The sequence below is a fragment of the Bactrocera tryoni genome, chromosome 2 (genome assembly GCF_016617805.1).
Source record: "Bactrocera tryoni isolate S06 chromosome 2, CSIRO_BtryS06_freeze2, whole genome shotgun sequence".
Classification (NCBI taxonomy): Eukaryota; Metazoa; Arthropoda; class Insecta; order Diptera; family Tephritidae; genus Bactrocera; species Bactrocera tryoni.
The window spans coordinates 58626633-58653854 of NC_052500.1; the positions used below are offsets into that span (position 1 = coordinate 58626633).

Below are 27222 nucleotides of genomic sequence, written 5' to 3' on the forward strand. Positions count from 1 at the left end.
AGGGTTTTATATTTTTCCGAATGCCTTGTCATGTGTGGAAACCTTTCAAATGCGATAACTTGTGAGATTTTTGCAAATTAGCTGTAGACATACAGTACATCCACACTTGTATAGAGTCCGTCGCGCTTCAACAAATAAGACTTGTCACTTTGTGTTTTTGTTGCTTTTTCGCAAGTGCGAACGGCTCATTATAAACTCATTTGCATGCACATTTGCTTGGACAAGAAGAATTGTGTAGTAAGTGTATTGCATTGTAGGCATTTTGTGGTTCACGAGCTTTTCCTGCAGCCACCATATTTTCCTAAGCGAATTAGCACATGAAAAATAGCTTAAACTCTAATTTGCATGCAGATGTGGCGAAGTGCGCAATATTTGTTCAAAAGGCAACATTTTTGTTTATTTGTGTTTTCGTATTTATTTTCATATCCAACTTTTACACGCGTGTTTTCTTTTTTTGAATTTCTTGTTTTTCTTCTTTTTTGTTAAGTTTTAGCGCTGGCATCCCACACTCTCTAACTTTACGCCTCGTTTATTAGCAAAACATTGATTGCCGTTTGGCGTTCTGCTGCAGCAATAAATGATCTTCACACATTATTTAGATTTTCGCCTGCTTTGTATTTAGTTTTATTACAGTTATTAATGATTTTATTACAGTATCTATTTGTTTCGTTAATTTTTACAAATTTTTCTTTCGAAAAACCCGTTTTTGCCACACGCTCGTAAACAATACAGCAGAAACAGGTTAAAAATGATGTGCAAACACACAACATAACAAAAAGAACTTTAATAACAATCGAAAAAAATTAAAGAAACGTCTCATTGGCTTGCACTTAAGCAACGATTTGTGGCCATTAATGAATTTTGGATGACGTTACACCTGTTCTCAAGCTCCCAAAATAAAATAAAATAATTGAAAAAAAATAAAATGAAATAAAAAAAAAAGAAATAAAAATAATTTCGGTAACAAATAAAGAAGGTTTATTTCGTACAGGAACTGTATTTTGATCGGTCGGTTATTTTGCTAAGTGGGTAGGACTGTCCTTAATTGCTATGCCAAATATGACGGCGATCTGTCAACCAATTTGTTTACAGCAGCTGCTTAAGCCGGTACACCTCAGTGAATAAAAATATCGAATAAAGAATTTGTCTCAAATTTTGTATTTCTAGCCAATTTTCGTGTGCGGAATCGTTGTGAATGTTGGAAAAGTCTTACGTTCATTCAGTATTATCAAAAACGCAAGCCTACGAGTGGTACAAAGCCCTCAAAGACGGTCAAGAGATCGTTAGAGACATGTTTCGTTCTGGACGACATTCGACCTCTTCAACTAATGCAAATATTAACAAGTAAGGAAGGGCTAAGTTCGGGTGTCACCGAACATTTTATACTCTCGCATGATAAAGTGATAATCGAGATTTCATTATCCGTCATTTACATATTTTTCAAATACCGTATTTGTGTAAAGTTTTATTCCGCTATCATCATTGGTTCCTAATGTATGTATATATTATACAGAGAAGGCATCAGATGGAATTCAAAATAGCGTTATATTGGAAGAAGGCGTGGTTGTGAACCGATTTCACCCATATTTCGTACATGTCATCAGGGTGTTAGGAAAATATTATATACCGAATTTCATTGAAATCGGTGTAGTAGTTCCTGAGATACGGTTTTTGGTCCATAAGTGGGCGAGGCCACGCCCATTTTCAATTAAAAAAAAAGCCTGAGTGGAGCTTCCTTCTGCCATTTCTTCTGTAAAATTTTGTGTTTCTGACGTTTTTTGTTAGTCGGTTAACGCACTTTTAGGGATTTTCAACATAACCTTTGTATGGGAGGTGGGCGTGGTTATTATCCGATTTCTTCCATTTTTGAACTGTATATGGAAATGCCTGAAGAAAACGATTCTGTAGAGTTTGGTTGACATAGCTATAGTAGTTTCCGAGATACGTACAAAAAACTTAGTAGGGGGCGGGGCCACGCCCACTTTTCCAAAAAATGCCCCCTCCTAATTCGATCCTATGTGCCAAATCTCACTTTAATATCTTTATTTATGGCTTAGTTATGACACTTTATAGGTTTTCGGTTTCCGCCATTTTGTGGGCGTGGCAGTGGGCCGATTTTGTCCATCTTCGAACTTAACCTTCTTATGGAGCCAAGAAATACGTGTACCAAGTTTCATCATGATATCTCAAGTTACAGCTTGCACAGACGGACGGACAGACGGACGGACGGACAGACAGACATCCGGATTTCAACTCTACTCGTCACCCTGATCACTTTGGTATATATAACCCTATATCTGACTCTTTTAGTTTTAGGACTTACAAACAACCGTTATGTGAACAAAACTATAATAATCTCCTTAGCAACATTGTTGCGAGAGTATAAAAACGTGAAGGATATGGTGTCTCTCATCCGAGGCTGTTTATACCTATTCACTGGGGGTGTTTTTTTTACGTGGCAGGTCCCAAACCCAGCGCACAACTCTATGCTAGGGATATTTCGCCTTCTCACTTTAGCTCGCCTTCAAACGGATGTTCTTAGGCTACCCAGAGGATACTTGGTCAAAGACCGGAAGTAGTGAGCTGCTTGAGCCATGTGTAAAAGAATCGTTTCTGGCCACTCCCAAGGGAATGGCGATCAGAGAACTTCTACAGATGCTATCCTTTCGTAGTCTAATCTGAACAATTTATTCAGAGATTACAACAATGTCATTGCAACAACAACTCATGTCAAATTTTATGAAGATATCTCGCTAAATCTAAAATGAAATGAAAAAGCTTTTCATACAAAAACTTTATTCCGATCGTTCATTTGTATGATAGCTATATTTAGCTATGCTATAGTAGTCCGATGTCGGCGGTTTCGACAAATGAGCAGCTTCTTGGGTGAAAATGATGTAAGCAGCTGCTTGGAGAGAAAAAAGCAGGATTGTAGCGCTGCCTTGAGCAATCTATGCCAAATTTCGTCAAGATATTTTCTCAAATAAAAAGTGTTTCCATACAAGAACTTATTTTGATCATTCAGTTTTTAAATAAAATATATATGTATGTATATTAATAATTTTTTCCGTTTTCTTGCAGAAAAGTGAAACCTTGTTCATAATTTCTAGCTCATCCTGGTGGTTTATACGTCGATACATGTATTATTAAATAGATGTATGAACAATAAGGTGGGTAAATATTTATTTGAATATCTTTTACTGATACTTATACATATAAACTATTCTAAGGTATGGTAAAGTGATGAAAAAGTATATTCGTTTGATATAATTTATGCCACATTCGGTATTTTAAATGCATATATTTTTTTTTTTTATTGATTGCTTGAACATCAATAATCTCTTATAAAGTTCCTGTAATAGTAGATCTCAACTATACCAGTTCTAGGTTCTCAATGCCATACTTCTTAATTAGCACTATGCATATTCCCACGTTTGTCGAGCTAGTTACTTTAAGTATGTTTTTTGTTTCTAAAACAACAAACAACAGTACTATCTTCCCCTTCAGTTCTCTTGTACTGAATAAATATACTATTTGTCCATACCTTCCATTTTAGAGCAATAACTTTCTAATATTTAATTGTTGGATTTTTGCATTTCTCCTCATCAAATGCCAGCTTCTCTTTGCACTGGATTAATTTATATGTAAGATTTCTAGAAGTTTTCTGTCGAAATTTTGAAGCCTTAAGCTACAGATGACGCATACAGAAAAGATCTGTTGTAATAATGGCTTGTGTTGTAATTCCTCAATCATTCGAAAATACCATATAAAAATACCTACAATAGTGTTACTTTCTTGTTCATGTTGCGATGCGGTCAATTCCTCATGTCAAATTCGAACGAACGAAATTTTGAACCACTTCCTAATTTATTGAAGCTTTCTTTCAGATAATGATATAATTATATCACTGAGAGATACATAAAATTTTCTACGTTCTAAACTCTTTGAAGGCCTAGGATGCTCGATTATTTTGTAAACAAGTAAGGAAGGGCTAAGTTCGGATGTAAGCGAAGATTTTATACTCTTGCAACTTGCAAGACTCAAAGTCCGAGAAATTCCTTCAGGAAAATATGGATTAAAGTCACGCAGATATTCGAAAATTTTGAGGATACATACATACATATATGTACATACATACATATGTAGATACACTATTACGAATAAAACACTCTCTCTCTTCTCAGATATTTGCCGATATATCCAGAATAAAGTTATCCGAAAGTTCGTAAATTTTTATATTAAAAATATGGGGGCTCATGGAATTATTGACCCGATTTAACCCATTTTTAATATACAGTAATATTATTAGCAGTAGACAATTTTGTCTGAATTTTTTTGTATATCCGATACATTCACCGATAATTTCGATCAAAAGTCAACTACAGATAGTGGAGTCCACAATTCAGGTATTTGGGGCTTGAACACTTTTTGTTGGATTTGGACAATTTTTGGTCATAAGGTGGCATACCTTAAAGAAATTATTAGTGGAAAGTTTAATCTTGTCATATCAATTGCTTCTTGATTTGTGTACAGGAAAGTGTACTGAAATTTAGAATAGTGCTATACGAGAAGTACAACTACGCCGTAGTCCAATTTCGTTAATTTTTGCACTATAATATAAGAATGTGAGAAAAATGTGTCACACCAAGTTTAGTTGAAATCGGACGTTCGGCTCCCGAAATTTTAATTAAAAGGGGGGCGTCACGCCTATCGTTAAACTTTTGCCCCATTAAGCTCTCTCATACCATATCGGGGGTAAAAGTTTCTCCGGCATATTTCGTCATTGATTTACATATTACTACCAAATGTGTTTTTAACAGTACCGTTTTATGGGGAGTGGACGATTACCACTTCCGATTTCAACCATCATTCATTTTAGTGTTCTAGGGGGCCTTTAGGGATTTATCCTGAGTGGATTTGGCTTTTGTGGCTTTAATGGTTTAGGCGCTATGTACATTAAACCTTTTATAGGGCGAGGTTACGCTCACTTTTTAAAAAAAATTAGCCCAGAGGTCCTCTTACCTACTTCGATCCCCTTTGCCAAATAAGAGTTCTGTATCTTATTTTAGTGCTTAGTTATAGCACTTTATATGTACATTCTCTGTTAATGACGTTTTGCGGTCGTGGCTGTGGTTGATTACGCCCATTTACGAACTCCGACTTACTTTTTTGCCAAAAAAAATAAGAATCAAGGAATTAAAGAATTTTGTCTTAGTATGCATTGAAATGTTGATACAAATATTTTTAATATTATTTCGTTTTCTTAATATTTTCGAAGGAGCGTGGGGAAACGTCATAAAAATGCATTTATTGATTACTCAGATGCGTGCAAAACTTCTTATAGTGCAGCTGTATGTACATACATACATATATATGTACATGTATGTATGTTCACACATGTGAATGCCCACTATGCATACTAATTTTATTGCCAATTGATATTACGTACTATACAAGGTCTGTCGCAAAAGAAACAGAACTTTTTAAATATAACTGTTTCTGGTGGCGCCACCTATTGGTGGGTATATGAAATCAAAAGTTTGATCTCTTGTTGACATTTCGTGAAAATTTTGAGATAATTGGATAACTACAATCGATGTTATCGATCAAAAAGTGACAGCAGCTTTTGGTCATCGGTCGTAAAATGCAAAGAGCAAATATTAAATTTTGTTTTAAACTTGGGAAAACGTTTACTGAAACATTTCAAAGGATGAAAAAAGTTTATGGTGATCAGTGCATATCCCGTAGTAATGTGCATGAGTAGTTTAAGCGATTCCAAGAAGGTCGTGAGGACCTCTGTGACGATCAGAAGTCGGTCGCCTTCAGAAGTCAAAAATAAAGACAATGCTGATTTGTTTTTACGATTCCGAGGATATTGTACACCGAGAGTTCGTGCCACCTGGCCAAACGATTAATGCTGTGTTTTACCTTGGTGTTATGAAGCGTCTTTTGTCACGCATTCGTCGTGCTCGACCACAATACCATGAGGCAGGGTCCTGGCGCCTGTTGCACGATAGTGCGCCGTGTCATCGGTCGACACTTGTCACCGATTTTTTGACAAAAAGCTCCATATTAATCAATAATCACTCACCCTACTCACCTGATCTGTCATCCTGTGATTTTTACCTATTTGGAAAACTTCATTGCCCAAGAAAGGACACTGGTTTCAGGACATTTCAGCTATCCAAAAGGCGACGACCGATATTCTCAAGAGCATTCCGAAAAATGACCTTAAACACTCATTTGAAATGCTAATTGACCGAGCTAAACGCTGTATCGAAGCACAAGGAAACTACTTTGAATAAAAACATATAGCTTTTGAAAAATATTAATTTTTTGTTGTTTTTTTTTAACAGTCCTATTTCTTTTGCGACAGACCTTGTATGTACATGCAGTAACCCGATAACACTATGTATTTTTTGTTGTTTTATGATGAATTTCATAATTAAATAAGCGAAGTTCAGCAAACTCCGAAACATGTGATGACTCTGAAATTTGTTAATTGAATTAATTCTGCTTCGTTTGCTTCCGTGAAGATACATAAAGTATAAATATGTGATAACGGTACCTGTATGTGTCAGAATGCATTCTTAAATGCTCCGTTATATATACATGTAGAAGTTTGTATAAATATTTTTAATTTAAACATATATTTTTATTTGGAATATGCTAACGATTTCCTGATTCAATATAATAAATAATAAAATTTATACAATTGAACGATAAGCTTTTTCGGCTGCCATTGAATGTGACTGACTTCATATATGCACATTAGGGTAGTTCATTTGTTTTTGTAAGAGCAACGGAAATCAGATGCTGAAATCATTTCATTGTTAGAATGAAACATAAATGCAGCAATACAGGAACAATAAATCCAAACATGTATGTATGTATGTATATGGAGAAAAGGAAAGACCTCTTGATAATATTTTTATAATGTTAGAAAAGCCTGCCCGAGTCCCCAAAGAAACAAAACTTTGCAATATATTCCAGAGCATGATTAACGACTTGCTTGTTTCTTGTATTTAATGACTTCATGACCTTTCCTGAATGTTGTGTGCCACTCAAATACTTTTTTTGTGATAAAGTAGACTCTTTAAATCACATCTGAAAGATTTTCAATCATTTCGTAGCAATGATTCAATTGGAACACAAAAAATTTCCAGCGAACTCGTTGTTAAATTTTTTTACTTGTTAAAAATCTCCAGACAAACACTTATGATGCTTTGAATGAATGTAATTACAGGTTTTTTGCTAAAACCATAACCGTAATATGTTGCAACGATCCCTAAGAAACGTTGAAATCCTCCGCGACATCTTTCACCAATCAAGGAAATTTGTTTTATAGTTTCGATTTGTGGGCACAGTCAATTTTGATCAGATGGTTGTGAAAGAAAAGTCAAGCGGCTTTCTCTTCTTTTCAATGCCTGAAGGTATGCGCTCCCAAATATTTAAGTCTTGACCTCCCAAAAGAAGGAAGTGTTGAGTTGTTTCCATCTCATCATCTTCCATACAGCTTCTGCAGATGGCGACTGGTAGAACTACTAGTCTTACTGCGTGAACGCCAATAGGGCAAAGGCCTGTTAAAAGCCCAAAATCTAGCCTTACTGAGGGTACAAAGATGACTATATCTCTTGCGATCGATCTTGGACCAAAAGGCTTTGGTACAGCGTATGTATCGATGATGGTCCAGCCTTGGCCAAGTTTCTTCCTTCTCTGAAGGAGACTGCACTTCGGAGCAGTAAATCGACTGCTACTTTAATGGCTGCAGCCTCGGACTGGAAGACACTGCAATAGTCAGGAAGTCTGCAGCTGGAGTTGATAGAGTAAACCCCTCCATTAACCTTCCCCCCAAGCTATGACCCATCTATTAAGAAGCTCACTGCCCCTCTCCTTCATCGGCTTCTTCCCACCCCACAACTCTCTCGCCATTATATGGGTAGAGAAAGAGCCGCCATAGTTCGGTTGGCGGTCCATGGTCCAAGTGATCCAGTACGAAGTCAAAGGGAGTGAGGCTTTTCGAGTGTTCAGTTAGATTTTCTTATTACTAAAAGCAAATACTGCCAGCTTATATAAATTCATATTCAGTCTATGCCTTCAACTTTCAGGTTATGCATCATCGCAGAGCTTAGGTTGCAATTAGTTCCATTTAGAGCCTAAGTTACATTTTTATGTCATATAAAGTTGAATGCATTGATTTGTTCTGTGTAATTTTCATTCGTGGAGACACTTTGACTTTTTATTGTTCCCCAAACTTACTTTAGTCACTCGATTTGAGAGATGATTGCTGAAGTGTTCGTATATTAAATAACTGTTTTCAAGTCGCTTTATTATGCTTCACGGGCTTAAAATTAATAAAAAAATACTAGCTAAAATTAGTCTGCAATAAATTTAAACCGTTTCAATCCAATAACTGGAGTACAACTATGTTTAAAGAATTAAGCACAGAATCACTAGATCAACAGACTGACTTCTAATTCACCATAGCATACCTCTACTGATCATATCTTCGACTTACTTTTACTAATTTATCTGTGCCACATTACTATTGTTAGCATTTTATATTGGCTTTTTAACATTGTCGTCGTCTCAGGAAATTTTTTACCGCAATTCAAAGAACCTTCCTAAAAGTTAACGGGAAAGAAATAGGTCAAACAATTTTTTTTTTAATTTCAAAAAATACGACCCTTCCTAGTACATATACTCATTGTAGTTATGTATATGTACGCGTATATTTTTTATAACTTCATTATTATTTAATGCCGATAATTGATATGCCTATATTATAGAATTTACGTCACATAATAGATTTACTTAAATGTCGCTATGTGAATGAGTAAGTAAATGAATAGAGATAAATGTGTGTACAGTGTATATTGAAATGGGATGATGAGATGCGCAATTTATTGATTGTGAGGAAAGCAATTTGCATGCGCAAACTCATCCTAATCTGCTTAACTCCATCCATTATCTATTATAGTAGACATATACATACATATGTATGTACATATGAATGTATTTTGTAATATGTTCTGTGGATATTTATGTACTTATGTATGTATGTACATATTTATGTAAGTATGTCAGGAAGACTTTTGAGGTATGAATAGACGAGACAAGTTATGATATCCTTCACAAATAAAAACTTTATCAAATAAAAAACAGTTCACCATACAATAACTTGATTTGGATCGTTAAATTTTATGGAAGTTACATAAGTATGTATGTACATACATTACGTTATAGGAAACCGATTTAAACAATTTATTCGCAGATTGTCAGTCGGTTTTTGTATGACAGCTATAGGGTGAACTATTTCGAGGTTCCCTACTTTTGTAAAGAAAACATACATATAAACTTCCAATTTAATGGGAAATGTTTATTATCGTTGGAAAGAACATTTTTAGCATTTTTTATTTGAGGATTATCTCTTTCAAATGTTGGCCGGGACAACGTCTCAGATGAACCGTTGCGTCCACTTTTCGCTGACTCGTTCGAGTATTTCGACTTGTCACTGGTGATTAATAACGGTGATGGCTTGCTCTTAAGTCCTGAATCAAAAGCGGGATTGTCCGCATAGACTTTTAAACTTTACATATGGCCACAGGAAAGTCTCAAGGATCTTTGGTGGCCAATCGACCGACCTAAAACATAAAATTATCTGCTCACCGAATAATTCTCTCAATAAATCAATTGATTGGTGTGATGTGTGGAAGTCGCTCCATCTTGTTGAAACCAAATGTCGCCGAGATTATGAGCTTCCACTTTCAGGCAACAAATTGCTGTTGCTTTCTCACCGGCATTATTTTGATGAAATATGTAAATACCGATGATTCCATCGGCCCACAAACCACACCAAACTGTTTTTTTTCTGAATGAAATGGGAGTTCAATTTCTTCAGGTTACTTTTCCTTCTCAAATGAACTTGATTCCCCAGAAATACATCGATCGTTCAGTTTGTATGGTAGCTTGATTCCGATCGTTCAGTTTGTATGGTAGCTATATGCTATAGTTAACCGATCTGACCCATTTCTTCGGAGATTACATTGTTGCTTTAGAAAATAATCTGTGCCAAATTTGGTGAAGATACATTGTCAAATGTGAAAGTTTTCCATACAAGAACTTGATTCCGATCGTTCAGTTTGTATGGTAGCTATATGCTATAGTTAACCGATCTGACCCATTTCTTCGGAGATTACATTGTTGCTTTAGAAAATAATCTATACCAAATTTGGTGAAGATACATTGTCAAATGTGAAAGTTTTCCATACAAGAACTTGATTCCGATCGTTCAGTTTGTATGGTAGCTATATGCTATAGTTAACCGATCCGACCCATTTCTTTGGAGATTACATTGTTTCTATGGAAAATAATCTATGCCAAATTTGGTGGAGATACATTGCCAAATGTGAAAGTTTTCCATACAAGATTTTAATTCCGATCGTTCAGTTTGTATGGTAGCTATATGCTATAGTTAACCGATCTGATCCATTTCTTCGGAGATTACATTGTTGCTTTAGAAAATAATCTATACCAAATTTGGTGAAGATACATTGTCAAATGTGCAAGGTTTCCATACAAGAACTTGATTCCGATCGTTCAGTTTGTATGGTAGCTATATGCTATAGTTAACCGATCCGACCCATTTCTTCGGAGATTATGTACATTGTTTCTATGGAAAATAATCTATGCCAAATTTGGTGGAGATACATTGTCAAATGTGAAAGTTTTCCATACAAGATTTTGATTCCGATCGTTCAGTTTGTATGGTAGCTATATGCTATAGTTAACCGATCTGACCCATTTCTTCGGAGATTACATTGTTGCTTTAGAAAATAATCTATACCAAATTTGGTGAAGATACATTGTCAAATGTAAAAGTTTTCCATACAAGAACTTGATTCCGATCGTTCAGTTTGTATGGTAGCTATATGCTATAGTTAACCGATCCGACCCATTTCTTTGGAGATTACATTGTTTCTATGGAAAATAATCTATGCCAAATTTGGTGGAGATACATTGCCAAATGTGAAAGTTTTCCATACAAGATTTTGATTCCGATCGTTCAGTTTGTATGGTAGATATATGCTATAGTTAACCGATCTAAATAATTTCTACGGAGATTACATTGTTGCCTTAAAAAATAATCTATACTAAATTTGGTGAAGATACATTGTCAAATGTGAAAGTTTTCCATACAAGAACTTGATTCCGATCGTTCAGTTTATATGACAGCTATATGTTGTAGTGGTCCGATATCGGCCGTTTCGACAAATGAGCAGCTTCTTGAAGAGAAAACGACGTTTACAAAATTTCAAAAGGATATCTTAAAAACAGAGGGACTAGTTCGTATATATACAGACAGACAGACGGACATGGTTAAATCGACTCAGCTCAACATACTGATAATTTATTTATATACTTTATAGGGTTTCCGACGCTTCTGTCTGGGTGTTATAAACATCGTGACAAACTTATTATATCCTGTTCAGGGTATAAAAAGTACCTCTACTTGGATCAACACGTTATGTATATTATTATTACCTTCTGCGGTAAATTAATACAATAAAATTGCATTATAAACTCGTTAGTGTTATTTACCTACCAATTAAAAGGAATATAACAAAAACAAAGTATTATTTGACAGATGTCACATACTAATTATTGAAGAAAAATTAAGTGGGAATACCAAACCGGATGGGCCAATCAGCATCTTAATTGTCTTAACTAGTTGAACAGCTTTAACATGGTAAAAGTCAGTATTACTCATAGATTGGGACTAATGGGCTATGCCACGATTATCATGTCGTAAGGCCTTCAGAGTTCTTATTTTTGTGTAACTATCTTAACTTCGTAAGATTTGAAAATGTGTTTTGATATGAGAAGTTACAACCGATTTCCGGCATGTCTCATTGTACCGCTATGTTCAAATCTCAAGCTTTTTAAAGCCATCTGATAGTGTATTGTACGCAGAGATATTACTCTGACACTGTAAGAGAATGTGGGCCAAGCATAAACCGCAAACTACAGTTTTATTACATCCATGTGTACGGGTTTACGGCTGCGTAGGCGTCCATTTACTCGTACATATTTATATACATACGTATGTATGTAAGCACACTTCATATCATACTGTAGTATAAGACATTTATTTATACAGATAAATAATTTATTTACTCTGTGACAACGCGCTCTGGCAACTGCCAATGCTGGACCACAATGGGAAATTACGAAGTCGGGCGTCTGGTTGACTAGTACGTCGGTTGGCTTGTGGCACGAGTCACAAACTAATACCGTATAATAAATTGCACAGCACAACGCGTTGCAGTCGATACATTTCAACAAGCTATAAACATTCGCACTCAACTACTAAACAAATATAGCTAAGTATATCTATACATACATACTTATGTAGATATATCAACAAAAGGTTGTGTTTTACGTGTATTTCACCGGTATCGCCAATCAATTTAATTGAATTAAATTGAGTGGATTTGTTTGAAATATGCTCGCACTACTCATAAATTGTTTGTTGAATGGTGTTCAAAAAGTGCTACGTGTTGTTGTTGGATATTACAACGCCCTCAATTGAAGAGGAATTTGCCGCTTTTACTAAGGTTTTACGTGCCATTCACAATATGTAAGTTATTAAAGTAGTTATGTATACACATACACACATACTTATGTACATAAGTATGTACTTATATAAGTTGGTGGCCTACAATTCAATATTCTCTTCAATTTATGTAGTTTGGGTAATAAATTGGGTCATTGAAAATGCTGGCAAATATTAGTTTCCTATCTTTGGTTACATAAATGGTTAAGTGTATTTACTAAGGTAAACCTTAAGGTAGTAGTCTGATAACTTGGGTTCAAAAAATTGAAATTTTTTTTTGCTTAGTTTGAAAGTACAATGTCTTGAGAATATACTGTGAGAATTTCAGACAGAAATTCGAAATATTTCGGCAGTTATAAGGAGTTTCCTATAGCGCCTCGGAGTCCAACTTTTTAGGTCGACCGAACTTTAAACGCGTTTTTCTCAAAAGATTGTTTTTCTGGTCGGCCCAGGTCCCAACTTTTTTTCTACTGAACCGATTGCTTTAAAATTTGAACAGGCTGTTCTACACACTTACAGTTCTCGTCGCTCGTAAACGAGCATTTTTTTCACCCCTAACTTTTTATTTTACAACGCTTTCTTTGCTAAAATAAAAGGACTTTTTTTCAAAGTCCGCCATTTTGTTATTTACCCTTGAAATTTAACTTCAGTAGTTCCGACCAGAATGACATATCTATAGATTAAGAATAATCAAGAATATTTCATTTCAGATAACATCAAGAGCCAAAATCACTCGGGCCACCCACGTGCATTTTTTTCAGGTTTCAACTTCGAGTGACAATAATAATAGTAATAAAGTATTAAATTTTTTCAAATAAATTTTTTTTCATATTTTCAATAGGAGTATTCAGACCAGCCTTGTTCATTCGTTAGTCGTTATTCGGTAGTATTTTGTTTTTGAAAAATTAACAGACTACCGGGTAACGAACTATCCATCTGGCAAGCTTGATAATTGTTTCGTTACTCGGTATTATCACATCAGCTGTTCTCCTGCTCCTCTGTACATCAATTTAAAGTACTTACCAGTAATAAATTTGATCTGCTCCACATAATTTTCAATTAAATGACTGAAAATTTTTATTTCGCACTTTAATGAGGCATTTTTACTCTTTAATAAAATTGAATCAGCTGTTTCGGAATAAGATTCATCATACTACAGAGGTAGAACAAAAAGTATGTTCACAGTTAAGCCTTTTAACGAAGCATCAACTAACGAATTACCAAATTAACAGGGTTCGGTCTGAATACCCCTAGTATGTTTCGCATCGATCAAATATGTTTAAGAAACTTTAATCCAGGTTAGACACTCAAAATATCTTCACGAAATTTGACAAAGATTAATGTAAAACAAGTAAGGAAGGGCTAAGTTCGGGTGTCACCGAACATTTTATACTCTCGCAGCATGAAAGTGATAATCGAGATTTAATTATCCGTCATTTACATATTTTTCAAATACCGTATTTGTGTAAAGTTTTATTCCGCTATCATCATTGGTTCCTAATGTAGTATGTATATATTATACAGAGAAGGCATCAGATGGAATTCAAATTAGCGTTATATTGGAAGAAGGCGTGGTTGTGAACCGATTTCACCCATATTTCGTACATGGCATCAGGGTGTTAAGAAAATATTATATACCGAATTTCATTGAAATCGGTTGAGTAGTTCCTGAGATATGGTTTTTGGTCCATAAGTGGGCGAGGCCACGCCCATTTTCAATTTTTAAAAAAAGCCTGGGTGAAGCTTCCTTCTGCAATTTCTTCCGTAAAATTTAGTGTTTCTGACGTTTTTTGTTAGTCGGTTAACGCACTTTTAGTGATTTTCAACATAACCTTTGTATGGGAGGTGGGCGTGGTTATTATCCGATTTCTTCCATTTTTGAACTGTATATGGAAGTGCCTGAAGGAAACGACTCTATAGAGTTTGGTTGACATAGCTATAGCAGTTTCCGAGATATGTACAAAAAACTTAGTAGGGGGCGGGGCCACGCCCACTTTTCCAAAAAAATGACGTTCAAATATGCCCCTCTCTAATGCGAGCTTTTGTGCCAAATTTCACTTTAATATCTTTATTTAAGGCTTAGTTATGACACTTTATATGTTTTCGGTTTTCGCCATTTTGTGAGCGTGGCAGTGGGCCGAGTTTGCCCATCTCGAACTTAACCTTCTTATGGAGCCAAGAAATACGTGTACCAAGTTTCATCATGATATCTCAATTTTTACTCAAGTTACAGCTTGCACGGACAGACGGACGGACAGACAGACATCCGGATTTCAACTCTACTCGTCACCCTGATCACTTTGGTATATATAACCCTATATCTGACTCTTTTAGTTTTAGGACTTACAAACAACCGATAAGTGAACAAAACTATAATACTCTCCTTAGCAACTTTGTTGCGAGAGTATAAAAACAACAACCTCCTGTGCTGATCGGATCACTATTTATGCCTTCGGTTCGGTCTCTGTCGCTGCCTCTTTTTAGCGATGTGCTGTTCTATGCGAATGCATGTGGCGAAATGTATCCGGTCGTTTTTCATCACCATGCCTTGTAACGCATGGAGGAACTATGCTTGGCTTTTTCCGGGGTTTTCTCTTGTTGCCATATTTGGAGCTCACATTCACCTGCTCAGGAGAGCACAGAAGCTCTTCTTATTTTTTCGTGTTAATGCTGTAGCGCTTTCTTGCTCCAAGCCTACATGGACTGTAGCACCCATACGCTGTAGAGATGGCTTGGCGGTAGTGCTACCATCGCCGCAATCTGCACCCGTTGCAGATGAGGTGTGAGCACTGGCGCCACAGCTTGTCAAATCGCTATGCCCGTCGGTAATAACAGAATTTTCTCTCGCCGACTTTGTGGCTGATATCCCAGTCCACTTCATAATTATATTTTTTGGACCTTTACTAATACGATGTCTAAATTGTTTTCTAGGTTAGAGCGTGCTTGATTTGTGCGCGACCATAAAACCGTGCCGGGTCAAAAAATGTCAAATATTGCGATATAAGTACGTACATATATTCGATTTGTGAAAGCTTTGCATGTCAGAAGCTTGAGATTCCATCTTTCGCAATTCTGCTCAAGTTTCTTCATCTAATTTACCTAACGGATACGTTGATGAACTACCCCAACCGCTCTCATTAGAATTGATAACAAAGAGCTCTCTTAGTAAGATAATTTCTTCAATTTTGTGTGGTATTCCGCTCATTTCAAATTGGCGCCATCATCTATTGATATTGTATTAAAATCATACTCTTTACTCACTCTATATGTACTTTTATATCTCTCTCTCTCTCTCTCTCTCTCTACCTCTCTTTCCAACATATTTTTGTAACTGTTTCATTCATATTAAAGCTACTTGCCGTACTTGTAAGGTCCTTCGCCGAAACTTCGCAGTTACCTTTAGAGTGCTCAGTGTCTGCTTCGTTGAACTTGACCGAAGTGCATTATGACAAAGTCATCACCAAGGACTTCCTCACCAGTTAACTTGCCGGTAGCAGCCGGCTTAAAATACGGTTAGCATACAGTGTATATGTATGTACTTACATACATACTACATATGTTTTTTATGTAAATAGTTTTCCACGGCCGCTTCGTAATCACATTCACCAGTACTTTGTTTACATGTGCTTGTCGTTACTCATATGTACATACGTATTCGTATATATTTTTATCTGCTTCTTTCATATTGGAACTACAGTACACATACATACTTATCTACATATATGTATTCGGAAAATGTAAACTATTCAGACTCGTGGTGCATCCTCACGTGTGATTCGGCATCATCGCGCCTACAAAGAACGCATGTCATTCACATATTTCATATTATAACTGCTTACATATGCATATACTAGGAAAGAGCCATGTCTTATGCAAATAGCCTTGTGTGATGAAAATAAAATACATGACTATGCATAGAGGTACTTCAGTGCTGCCGTTTACCAAATTAAAGCACTTGTCAATATGAAGTACATACGTCATATTTCATTTTTAAATTCCGAAGGGTAGAAATTACTTTTGTCTACCTAAATCTATATAAATTTTATTATACGGAGGCTGCTATATATATTTATGGCCTAGGTCACACTAAGTGTTGCCAGGTGCAATCTGACATTTCCATTAAAAAGTTTGACATTTTTTAGCATTAAAAAATTCATCTCGGCCAAAAAATGGAATTAACTCGTGAACATTTTCGTGCGATCATTTTTCACAACTTTCGACGTGGATTATCACGACAAGAGTGCATCGATGGACTAAAATCTTTGTATGGCTATGAAGTACCATCCTATAGCACTGTGAAAAAGTGGTACAACGAATTGAATCGTGGCCGACGCTCGCTCAAAGACGAATTCCGTGAAGGTCGTCCAAGAACAGCCGTTGTGCCAGAAAACATCGATGCCGTACGTTAACTGATAATGCAAGACCGTCATGTAACATACCTTCAGATAGAGGCATGCCTATGCATTTTTGCCACCAGCATACATTCGATATTGCATGAACACCTGGCCGTAAAAAAGGTTTGTTCTCGTTGGATCCCGCACAATTTGACAATCGCTCAAAAATAGGCTCGTGTGGATTGGTGTAAAGAAATGCTGAAAAAATACGATCGCGGTGCTTTAAAAGACGTTTATAAGATCATCACAGGTGACGAATCATGGATCTATGGGTATGAGCCCGAATCAAAACAGCAATCGACCGTGTGGGTCTTCCAAGACGAGCCAAATTCAACGAAAGTTGTTCGTGAAAGAAGCACTTCGAAGCAAATGGTTGTCTGTTTCTTCGGCAAAACTGGTCGTGTGGTGACTGTTCCGCTTGAGCAACGTAGGACGGTCAATTCTGAGTGGTACACCACCATTTGGTTGCCTGAAGTCTTCGGAGAAATTCGAAAAACGAACAAGAGAAGACGAATCATTGTGCACCATAACAATGCGAGCTCTCACACATCGGCTCAAACCAGCGCCTTTTTGACCGGCCAAAACATCGATCAGATGTTGTTAACGTCCATGTCTCTGCGCCATATAGCAGGACGGGAATAATGGGTGACTCATAGAGTTTGGTTTTTGTTCGTCGAGAGCATCTGTTGGTAAGAAGTATTCTGCGTTGGATTTCGAGGCTGATATTGTTGTTTGTGTTAGTACTGGTTCCAAGATAAATTAAATTATCTACATACGACTTCGAAGTTATGACGGTCAACAGTGACGTAGGAGCCTAGTCGCGAGTGCGACGACTGTTTGTTTGATGACAAGAGATATTTCGTCTTACCTCCGTTCACTACCAAACTCGTTTGCTTTGCTTCCTTATCCAGTCTGGAGAAAGTAGAACTAACGGCGCGGATGTTGAAGCCAATGATATCAATATCATCAGCGTACGGCAGTAGTCGTATAGAAGTTTGTATCTGCGCGATTAAGTTCTGCAGTTCGAATTATTTTCTCCAGCAGCAAATTGAAGAAGACGCACGATAGGGAGTCGCCTTGTCTTAAACCTCGTTTCCTAAGGGAGATTTTGGAATTGCTCAATGTCAGTTTACACAGCCGTATTAGTTTAGCAGGTATACCAAATTCAGACATCGCGGCATAAAGGCAGCTCCTTTTCGAGCGGTCAAAAGTAGCTTTGAAACGACGAAGAGGTGGTGTGTGTCAATCCTGTTTTCACGGGAGATTTGGCGCATGGTGAATATCCGGTCAGTTGTTGATTTTCTAGGCCTAAATCCATACAGATAAGGTCCAATCAGTTTGATTGCGGTGGGCTTTAATCTTTCACCGTAAAACCGTATATGCGATATTGAGGAGATAACAGTTGGCGCAGATTGTGGGGTCTCCCGTTTTGTGGATTGAGCAAAGCACACTAGAATTCCAACCGTCAGGCATGCTCTCGTTCGACAATATTCTACAAAGAAGCTGAAATTGGGTCTATCTTTTGAAAAAGATTCACTAAACGTTCAGATGACGTTTAAAAAATTATAAACGAAAGCATCAACAAATCTACTGAATTATTTGGTTTGATCGTAAAATAAAATAATGAGGACACCAAATTCACTACAAATATCAAAACTACGTGTTAAACATATTGTTCATAAATATTTTGGGTATGCTCTGTAAAGCTCTGTGCAAAGAGGGTTCAACGTGAGCTCATAAGCGGCACAAAGTCCTGTGAAATGATAAGAAAATGACTTCGCATAGCTTCTGCACCAACAAACTTTTCGGGCCTGGCTTACAGCGAAATTTTGCTGTTCTGAGACTTCACTAAAATGGTCGCGTCAAAGTTATTGCCGAGACTGAGACCTTTCTTAGACAAGAAATAAATCGTATTACAAAGGTAGTTTTCGTTTTACTCGTATTATACTCTCGCAACAAAGTTGCTAAGGAGAGTATTATAGTTTTGTTCACATAACGGTTGTTTGTAAGTCCTAAACTGAAAGAGTCAGATATAGCGTTATATATACCAAAGTGATCAGGGTGACGAGTAGAGTTGAAATCCGGATGTCTGTCTGTCCGTCCGTGCAAGCTGTAACTTAAGTAAAACTTGAGATACCATGATGAAACTTGGTACACGTATTTCTCGGCTCCATAAGAAGGTTAAGTTCGAAGATGGGCAAAATCGGCCCACTGCCACGCCCACAAAATGGCGGAAACCGAAAACCTATAAAGTGTCATAACTAAGCCATAAATAAAGATATTGAAGTGAAATTTGGCACAAAGGATCGCATTAGGGAGGGGCATATTCGGACGTAAGTTTTTTGGAAAAGTGGTCGTGGCCCCGCCCCCTATTAAGTTTTTTGTACATACATATCTCGGAAACTACTATAGCTATGTCAACCAAACTCTATAGAGTCGTTTCCTTTAGACATTTCCATATACAGTTCAAAAATGGAAGAAATCGGATAATAGCCGCGCCCACCTCCCATACAAAAGTTATGTTGAAAATCACTAAAAGTGCGTTAACCGAAGAACAAAAAACGTCAGAAACACTAAATTTTACGGAAGAAATTGCAGAAGGAAGCTGCACCCAGGCTTTTTTTAAAAATTGAAAATGGGCGTGGCGTCGCCCACTTATGAACCAAAAACCATATCTCAGGAACTACTAGACCGATTTCAATGAAATTCGGTATATAATATTTTCTTAACACCCTGATGACATGTACGGGTGATGGATATGGGTGAAATCGGTTCACAACCACGCCTTCTTCCAATATAACAATATTTTGAATTCCATCTGATGCCTTCTCTGTATAGTATATACATACATTAGGAACCAATGATGATAGCGGAGTAAAACTTTACACAAATACGGTATTTGAAAAATATGTAAATGACTGATAATGAAATCTCGATTATCACTTTATTATGCGAGAGTATAAAATGTTCGGTGACACCCGAACTTAGCCCTTCCTTACTTGTTATAGTTAGTTTCATGATGGGCTTCATCAACTAACAGTCTTAATAGACGATCTGAGATTTACATTATTAATAGGGCATGAGTTGGATCATTTCTCATACAAACTGAAGGACGGCAATGGAATGCTCTTATGAAAGACATTTTCATTTGAGAAGATGTGTTCACTAAATTTGAAAAGGATTATTGTCTGAGACTATGGTACAATCTCCGAAGAAATTATTCAGATCGAGTCACTATAGCATATAGCTGTCATACAAACTAAACGATTCGAATCAAGTGCTCATATGGAAAACTTTTTCATTTGACGAGTTATTTTCACCAAATTTGACATTGGTTATTATCTAAGATAATGGTGCAATCTGCGAAAAAATTGTTCAGGTGTAGCCACCATAATTTATAACCGTCATACAAACTGAATGATCAAAATCGAGCTCTTGTAAGGAATCTTTTATATTTGTGCAAGTTTGGCATCGGTTCAACCGAAATTAACGGTCTTTTGGAGTCTGCGCTGAACTGCAACTCCAGGTACTAGTTGGCAACACATGTCAACTGGTGTTATTTTTACACAATCTGTCATGTCTCCCAAGTGTTCTCTGTACTCATATCCGTATAAGTATGCGTGTGCATTAAGGTGAATATGTATTAATAGCATCATATGTACTATAGGTTTTGTTGTTGTAGCTGTATCATAATAGGCCTTCACTTCATTTTCTATTTCACTGCCTCCTACCGTTACCGGCAGTACGTAATAAGTATTTTTAATCAGCTCTCCTCAGCTCAACGCAATTTCGCTCTGTAACGGTATAGCTTAAATTACAAATAAGTGCCTAATCATTTTTACCTACCGGTACAGTAAGATGGCTGGTAAAGTGATCCAAAATTGACGCTCTACTTCACAATAATGTTGCCATACTGTCATGCAAACACTATTCACATAAGTACATTCATACATATACATATGTATTTATATATGGGAGTGTATGCATGTACATATGGAGATGTGATATGTTTGCAGTATTTATGTAAGAAGCATAAAGAACGTAATACATTTACCATACAGCAATATAAAATATTAAAATTGCATTAAATGTAACGTCTCGGCCATAATAAGCGGAAAGTGTCTCCAAGCCAACATGTATGTATGTACTACTTATATGTACATATGTATGTGCTATGTATATTTTTACTGCTTTATTGATATGCCAGAGACTTAGTTTGAAGAGGAGTTCGAAATAGTTTGCAGATTTTTGATTCTACTAAATACTCAAAGGTTAGGTGAAAAATTTTTTGAAACTGTGCAACCTCATGGAAAGCAATTATAAAAGTCCCGCTAAATGTTTCGATCCAGAATAGACCTTTTAGAAAATGTTTTATCTCATATTTAGTGAACTTGAAACTATGTTAGTTCAGTTTATATGGCAGCTATATGCTACTGTGGTCTAATATCGGCAATTCTGGCAAATGAGCAAAAGATATTTCAAAAACTGAAAACTAGTTCCCGTATATGCAGATGGATAGATGAACGAACATTGATAAACAGACTCGGCTTTCACGCTGATCACTATGTGAGGTCATACCATACATAGACCTACTGATCCTTAGTAATTCTAGAGTTCAATTTGACCCGAAGTATTCGTCATGAAGGGTGCCAATGCTTTTGGCGGCGAACAACTTTATATTAGATATCAATATTTGATACTTCGTCTAGTCCCTTAAACTGCGAAGTTCCTTGATATATAAGACTAGTCCTATATAAGGCTGGACAGAAGAATAGCGGGTGTTTAAGTATTGCTTAATGTCAGTTTAAACAGTTCTATTAGTTTTGTGGGAATACCAAATTCAGTCATAGCGGCATAAAGGCAGCTCCTTTTCGAGGAGCTTTGAAATCGACAAAGAGGTGGTGTGTGTCGATCCTCTTTTCATATGATGCTAGTAGCTTGTGATCTGTCATTAGATCAACAACCATCCTTTAGCACAGTCCTTTAGAGACCGTATGAGTAATAAGTATGAGTATTTTTCGATCACAATCAGTTTGATTGCGGTGGGCCTTAATCTTTCACACAATGGATGTTGAGGATTCAGAAGAGAGGACAGAAGAATAGCGGGTGTTTAAGCTACGCTCTTATGTCGACTTTCCTGCACGCTCTGTATGTATCGTCACTACTTCTGATCATCCGGCTCGCAAGTGATGCCGTCCGTCTTGATAGTGACGTACGTATTTTCTGTGCTGGTTCGATAGCCAGACGGATGGCACTTTGGCAATCTAATCATCAATTTCGTTTCCAGGAATTCCTTTATATGTGAGTAGCACGCATGTGCGTTTCTTTTTAGGGTTCTTGCAGGTGATCTTTGCGATCCTGTATGTTTTTAGGGCACTCCATCTCACTCTCAACTGTCTGTCCAGTATTTCGTTTCCCATAATTCCTTTGTGGCCTGGAGCGCAGTATGTCTACTGCTTCCCTGCTTCTAAGAAAATTATCTACGTAATGCAATGAGAGTTGTTACCATAGATTTTCGTTTTGTTGTTTCCTCCGTTGTTAGCTAGCTCAGCCGTTTTTTTGATCGCAAGGACATTCGCCTGGAAGATGCTGTAGATTTTCGGAAGCGTGAAGGGTCGCCTAAGATCCAGCTCCGAGCTATATATTGTGACATCCACTCTATTAGTCAGTTTTGATCAGTCTGTGTACGTGGTATATTTTATACAACACCCGCTTATTGAGCTCTGCCTGCAGGCCTTTGTGTCAGTGATACAGGCGAATAATATTTCTGAGACATTAATGTATAACCTTTATAATAACCGTTATAAGGCGAGTTAATAATTGGAAAACGACTCTACTACTTGCTTTTGGCATGTTGTCCTTAGCACCTCGCAGTATTCTTAATTAGTTTAAAGCTTTACATAATCGTTTAGGTAGAAGTACATATGTATACTCATATGCTCAGTTTTCCTTCTCATTTGTATTTATTGCCGCTACGCAGTGTTTTTCCACTTCTAAGTGGGTCCAAGTTACAACTAAAGATAGGAATGTATATACATACATATGTACATAAATATGCCTCTATATTCGAGTTGATAGCAAAGTCAGACAGCATTCTTGTTTTGTACAATCGCTGGATTTTGCGTATTTGCTTATGAATGAAAATGTAGTCTACGTGTCTACGTGTGAGATAAGACAACAAAATTTGCAAGTAAGTCAACAAGCAAACAGTAATTCAAACAATACAAAATATTTACGTGCATATGAGTTCGGATTACAATATGTGGTGTTACAGGGTGCTGTCATTCTGTTATAGTTTAAATAAAAGTTAGTAAGAGGAAATGTATGACCATGTTGCTAGATATGTAAAATTACAATGCAACTGAAGTTGCCATATTGTGTACATATAAGTAGCCCTCTGTACCAAAGAGGATGTAGGATGGAATCAATAATAAGACAACGTCATAACACTGGAATACAGAGAGGACTGCAACTTGAAACGTTACGAAACGAACGTCATAATAATCGTAAACAAAGTCATCGACATCTCCCGTTCACGACTGTATCAATATTTTTTTCTGTAAAAACATTCCAAATCTCCACTTTTAACATTCTTTGTTAGATGGAAGTTGGCAGACAACCGCACATAGGTCATAATTAGGCCCTTTGTGCTGCTGAGTGGTAACCAAATTGAGCGTTGTCCAGCAACTCCGATTTTTTCCACACCAGCCTGGCCAATGTTTCTTAAAACATTGGCTGTGGAATATATCCCGTCCTATTAGCATACTCTATATTCCATCGAATCCACTTTACCAATTTTTGAAGGTGGAATCTTAGAGTTGGTGCCGTGACAGAACCCCTTCAATATTAGTAAGTTCCCTTTTGCCTAGAAGTAGGAGCATTTTGGTCTGACCACTATCAGTACTACCCCAAAGTAACATTGTGGTATGCCCAGTCTTGCTACTGTTCCAAGACTTGTAGTATTTATATAGAATCCTTTGCTTCAAACAACCCTTGAAGGATCTTAATGGTCTGAGGCAGCTCAGGAGAATTTTGTGCGACTTAGTTCTGACGCTACGGATAGCATTAACAAGGGTTTTGGAATGTTAGTTAGATTAAAAGTCTAAGTGGCACTTTCTGTTATGCGCACAATTTCGGCCTGGCATACTGAATTGTAGTCACTTAGCTTAAAACTACCTTCTGAGTGTGGATTACTATAGAAGAAGCGCTCTTCTGTTCCTATTACACTCTTTGTTCCGTTGGTGAATATATACTATAAATTTAGCCGTTTGGTTCCATTGCCCTAAAATTACGAGTCGGCTAGTCGAAAGCATTGCCTCACACTTTATTTGTATATGTATTGACTTAGCAACCCCTTAGTTATATTTTCTATAAACTATGTATAACTGATTTTTGTCTTCAGTTTTTAAATACAAAAAAAATTAAAATAATATTAATACTCTTGAGAGCCTCTATTATTTCCTAAATGTTATGATGCTTTTGCGCAGTTTCCACCAAATTTTCGATAACGTCGTCTTCAGTAGATGTAGATGGGTGAAAGCTTAAGTCAAGATCTTTATATTTTACTCTTAGAATAACCTCTACAAAAGGAATATAGTCAAAATATCTTTTTGCTCTTAATAAGAGTTCGTTTGATATGCATTTTGTGTTTCCATTGTGCATAGGTGACACAGAACTGATCTTTTCGGGGGGGTATGTAGACTTTATCGGGTGACTGTAGATAAATTCAGTTCAGATCTAAAACACTATTTGATAAAACTCACAACTTTAAGACTCTTGTCATCCAATAGTTTTTCGAAGGTTTTACCTCATATTTCTTAATTCGCGCTTTTATTAGATTTCCGTCAAAACAACTCAAAAAAAGCAATGAAAAGAAATCACTCTCAATTTAAAATAGGCTTGCCGGGATGAGCTGAGTCGGTTCAAACATGCGTACATCCCTTCTACCCAAAAAGTTAATCATTTATTAGAACAGCCGACCGGACCACTTTAGCATGTAAAGGGTGATCCATTTCGAGGTTCCCTACTTAAAAAAAAACACAGAAACATCAAATTTAATAGGAAATGTTTATTATTATTCGAAAGAACATTCTTTGGTATTTATTTTTTAGGTATTTGGTCGCGGTTACGACTCAGATGGTCCATCTCTTGAGTCCAATTTTCAATGACTTCGTCGAGCATTTCGACTGGTAACTGGCGAATGACACGTGTGATATTTCGCTTCAAGTCCTGAATCGAAGCGGCATAGTCAGTTATCATGACGTATTAACGGTTACGTTCTCACCGGCATCATTTTTGAAGAAATATGGACCGATGATTTCACTGGCCCACATACCACATACCACCAAACCGCTTTTTTTTTTGGATGGAATGGCAGATTTTTAATCTATTAATGTTGCTATTCGTCCCAAATGCCAGAAAAGGACCTATTTTGTACGCTTTTAATTTAAGATATCGACGTAAAATGCACCAAGTCGTTCCATACGTCAGTCCGAGTTGTTGCGAACAGCGCCGAATCGATTCCCTCCGGTCTTCGTCTACAATTTCAGCTGCGGCCGCTGTATTTTCTCCACTATGTGCTGGACATGGTCTATTCGAATATTATCCAATAATAAATGCTGAATCTCAAGATGAGTGATGGTGTTGCGAATAGTGCGCTCAGTTGGCCGATTATGTTGACTATAAGTTGATCGAAGCGCGCGAATCATAACCTTTATAAAACGAGAAATTTTCATAATAAAGTTGAACGATTTGTAAACGTTGTTCAGGCTTTCCATGATGAAATGCCAAACTATACTGAACAATAATAACATGAAAGCTTGACAGGAATCACGCTTGATTTGTCAAAAAAGTACTATTGAAAAAGTGCCTCTACTTGGATCACCCGTTAGCTATCATACAAACTGAGAGATCAAAATTAAGTTCTTGTATGGAAACTTTTACATATATTTAACAAGATATCTTTATGCGATTTGGCACATATTTTTATCTAAAGCAGCGCTACAATCTCTAAATACATTGTTCAGATCCAATCAATATGGCATATATGTATGTAGCTGCCATGTGAACTGATCGATTAAAATCATGATAAAGACCTTTTTATATCCTTGTCCGCTATCGAAATGCATTTTTGAAAAGTATTGAGAATTTTTTCTAATGAACAGCTGTAAGTTAACATTAAGCCCCGGATGTCGGCACTAATAGCGTGAAAGAGATATTAATTAAATTTCTCTAGCTCCACATTAGCAGTTGCACCCTGTACATACACGCAATTGTAAAAGATAAATATTATGTAAATCATTGCAATAAACTCCTACAAAACTCAACACAATAGGATAAGTGTGAAGAAAAAAAAAACAGCAGATATGAATGTAAATCTTGAAACAACTTAAAGTGCACTCAATAAAAACGACACAGATTAATCGTAATTTGTAACATTTCCTACAATTTGCACTAAATTTTTCTGTTTTTTTTTTCAGCTCTCAACTATTCATTACAGGCGCAGAATAACGCAATTGTGAGCAGAGTATAGCAATTGGACTGTAGACGGCAAGAATGTAAATAAAAAGAGTCAACAAAACCTGCTGCTTCGCATTTCGCATTTTAATTTTTTTCCCCACTCGACTTCTACGTTTTTCGATGAATGCAACATTTCAACAAAGGCGACAACAACTACGAGTATGACAGCCAATCGACCAGCAACGCAAACCGAAGAAAGGTTGGCGGAACAGCAGCAGCAGCAGCAACAACTGTCACATCAACAATACACAAACACAACAAATCCAACAAACACGCCAAATGCCAATATGCCGTCGTCGGCGAACACTTTAGCTTGTAACGCCAGCGCCGGCTACGATGAAGTGGAGCATTGCGCCAGCCGCTACGGTGGTACGACAGCAAACACCGGTGCTGAGGGCAACTGCACGCATGTTGGCGTCGGCGTTGGCGAGGGTGTGTGTCGTAATCACAGCAGTGCGAGCTCAACAACGCATCGTCGCGGTCACAGGTGAGTGAATTTCGCCTAAATTTGGCGAATTATGGCGTATGTGTGGGGCGTTCAAGAGATGCGTGGCGAATATAGGCTTGTCATGTGAATTTCACGCAAAATAATAATTAACCATTTACCTAATGTTGGTCAAGCGTGGCTGTGAAGTATTGAAATGTCATGTAAAGTGGCGTGATAAAATGTAAAATATCAAAATAATTTATTTG

General features: G+C 36.9%; 1 protein-coding gene across 2 annotated transcripts in view; it reads left to right on the forward strand.

Annotated features, from left to right (window-relative positions):
* Positions 1-27222, forward strand: part of LOC120767279 — a 77344-nt gene that overhangs the window by 32951 nt on the left and 17171 nt on the right. For both annotated transcript variants that reach the window (XM_040093153.1, XM_040093154.1), the window contains exons 2-3: positions 3082-3170; positions 26490-27016. In XM_040093153.1, the coding sequence (XP_039949087.1) occupies positions 26691-27016 (326 nt within the window). In that variant the 5' untranslated portion in view covers positions 3082-3170; positions 26490-26690. The remainder of the gene's footprint in view (positions 1-3081; positions 3171-26489; positions 27017-27222) is intronic.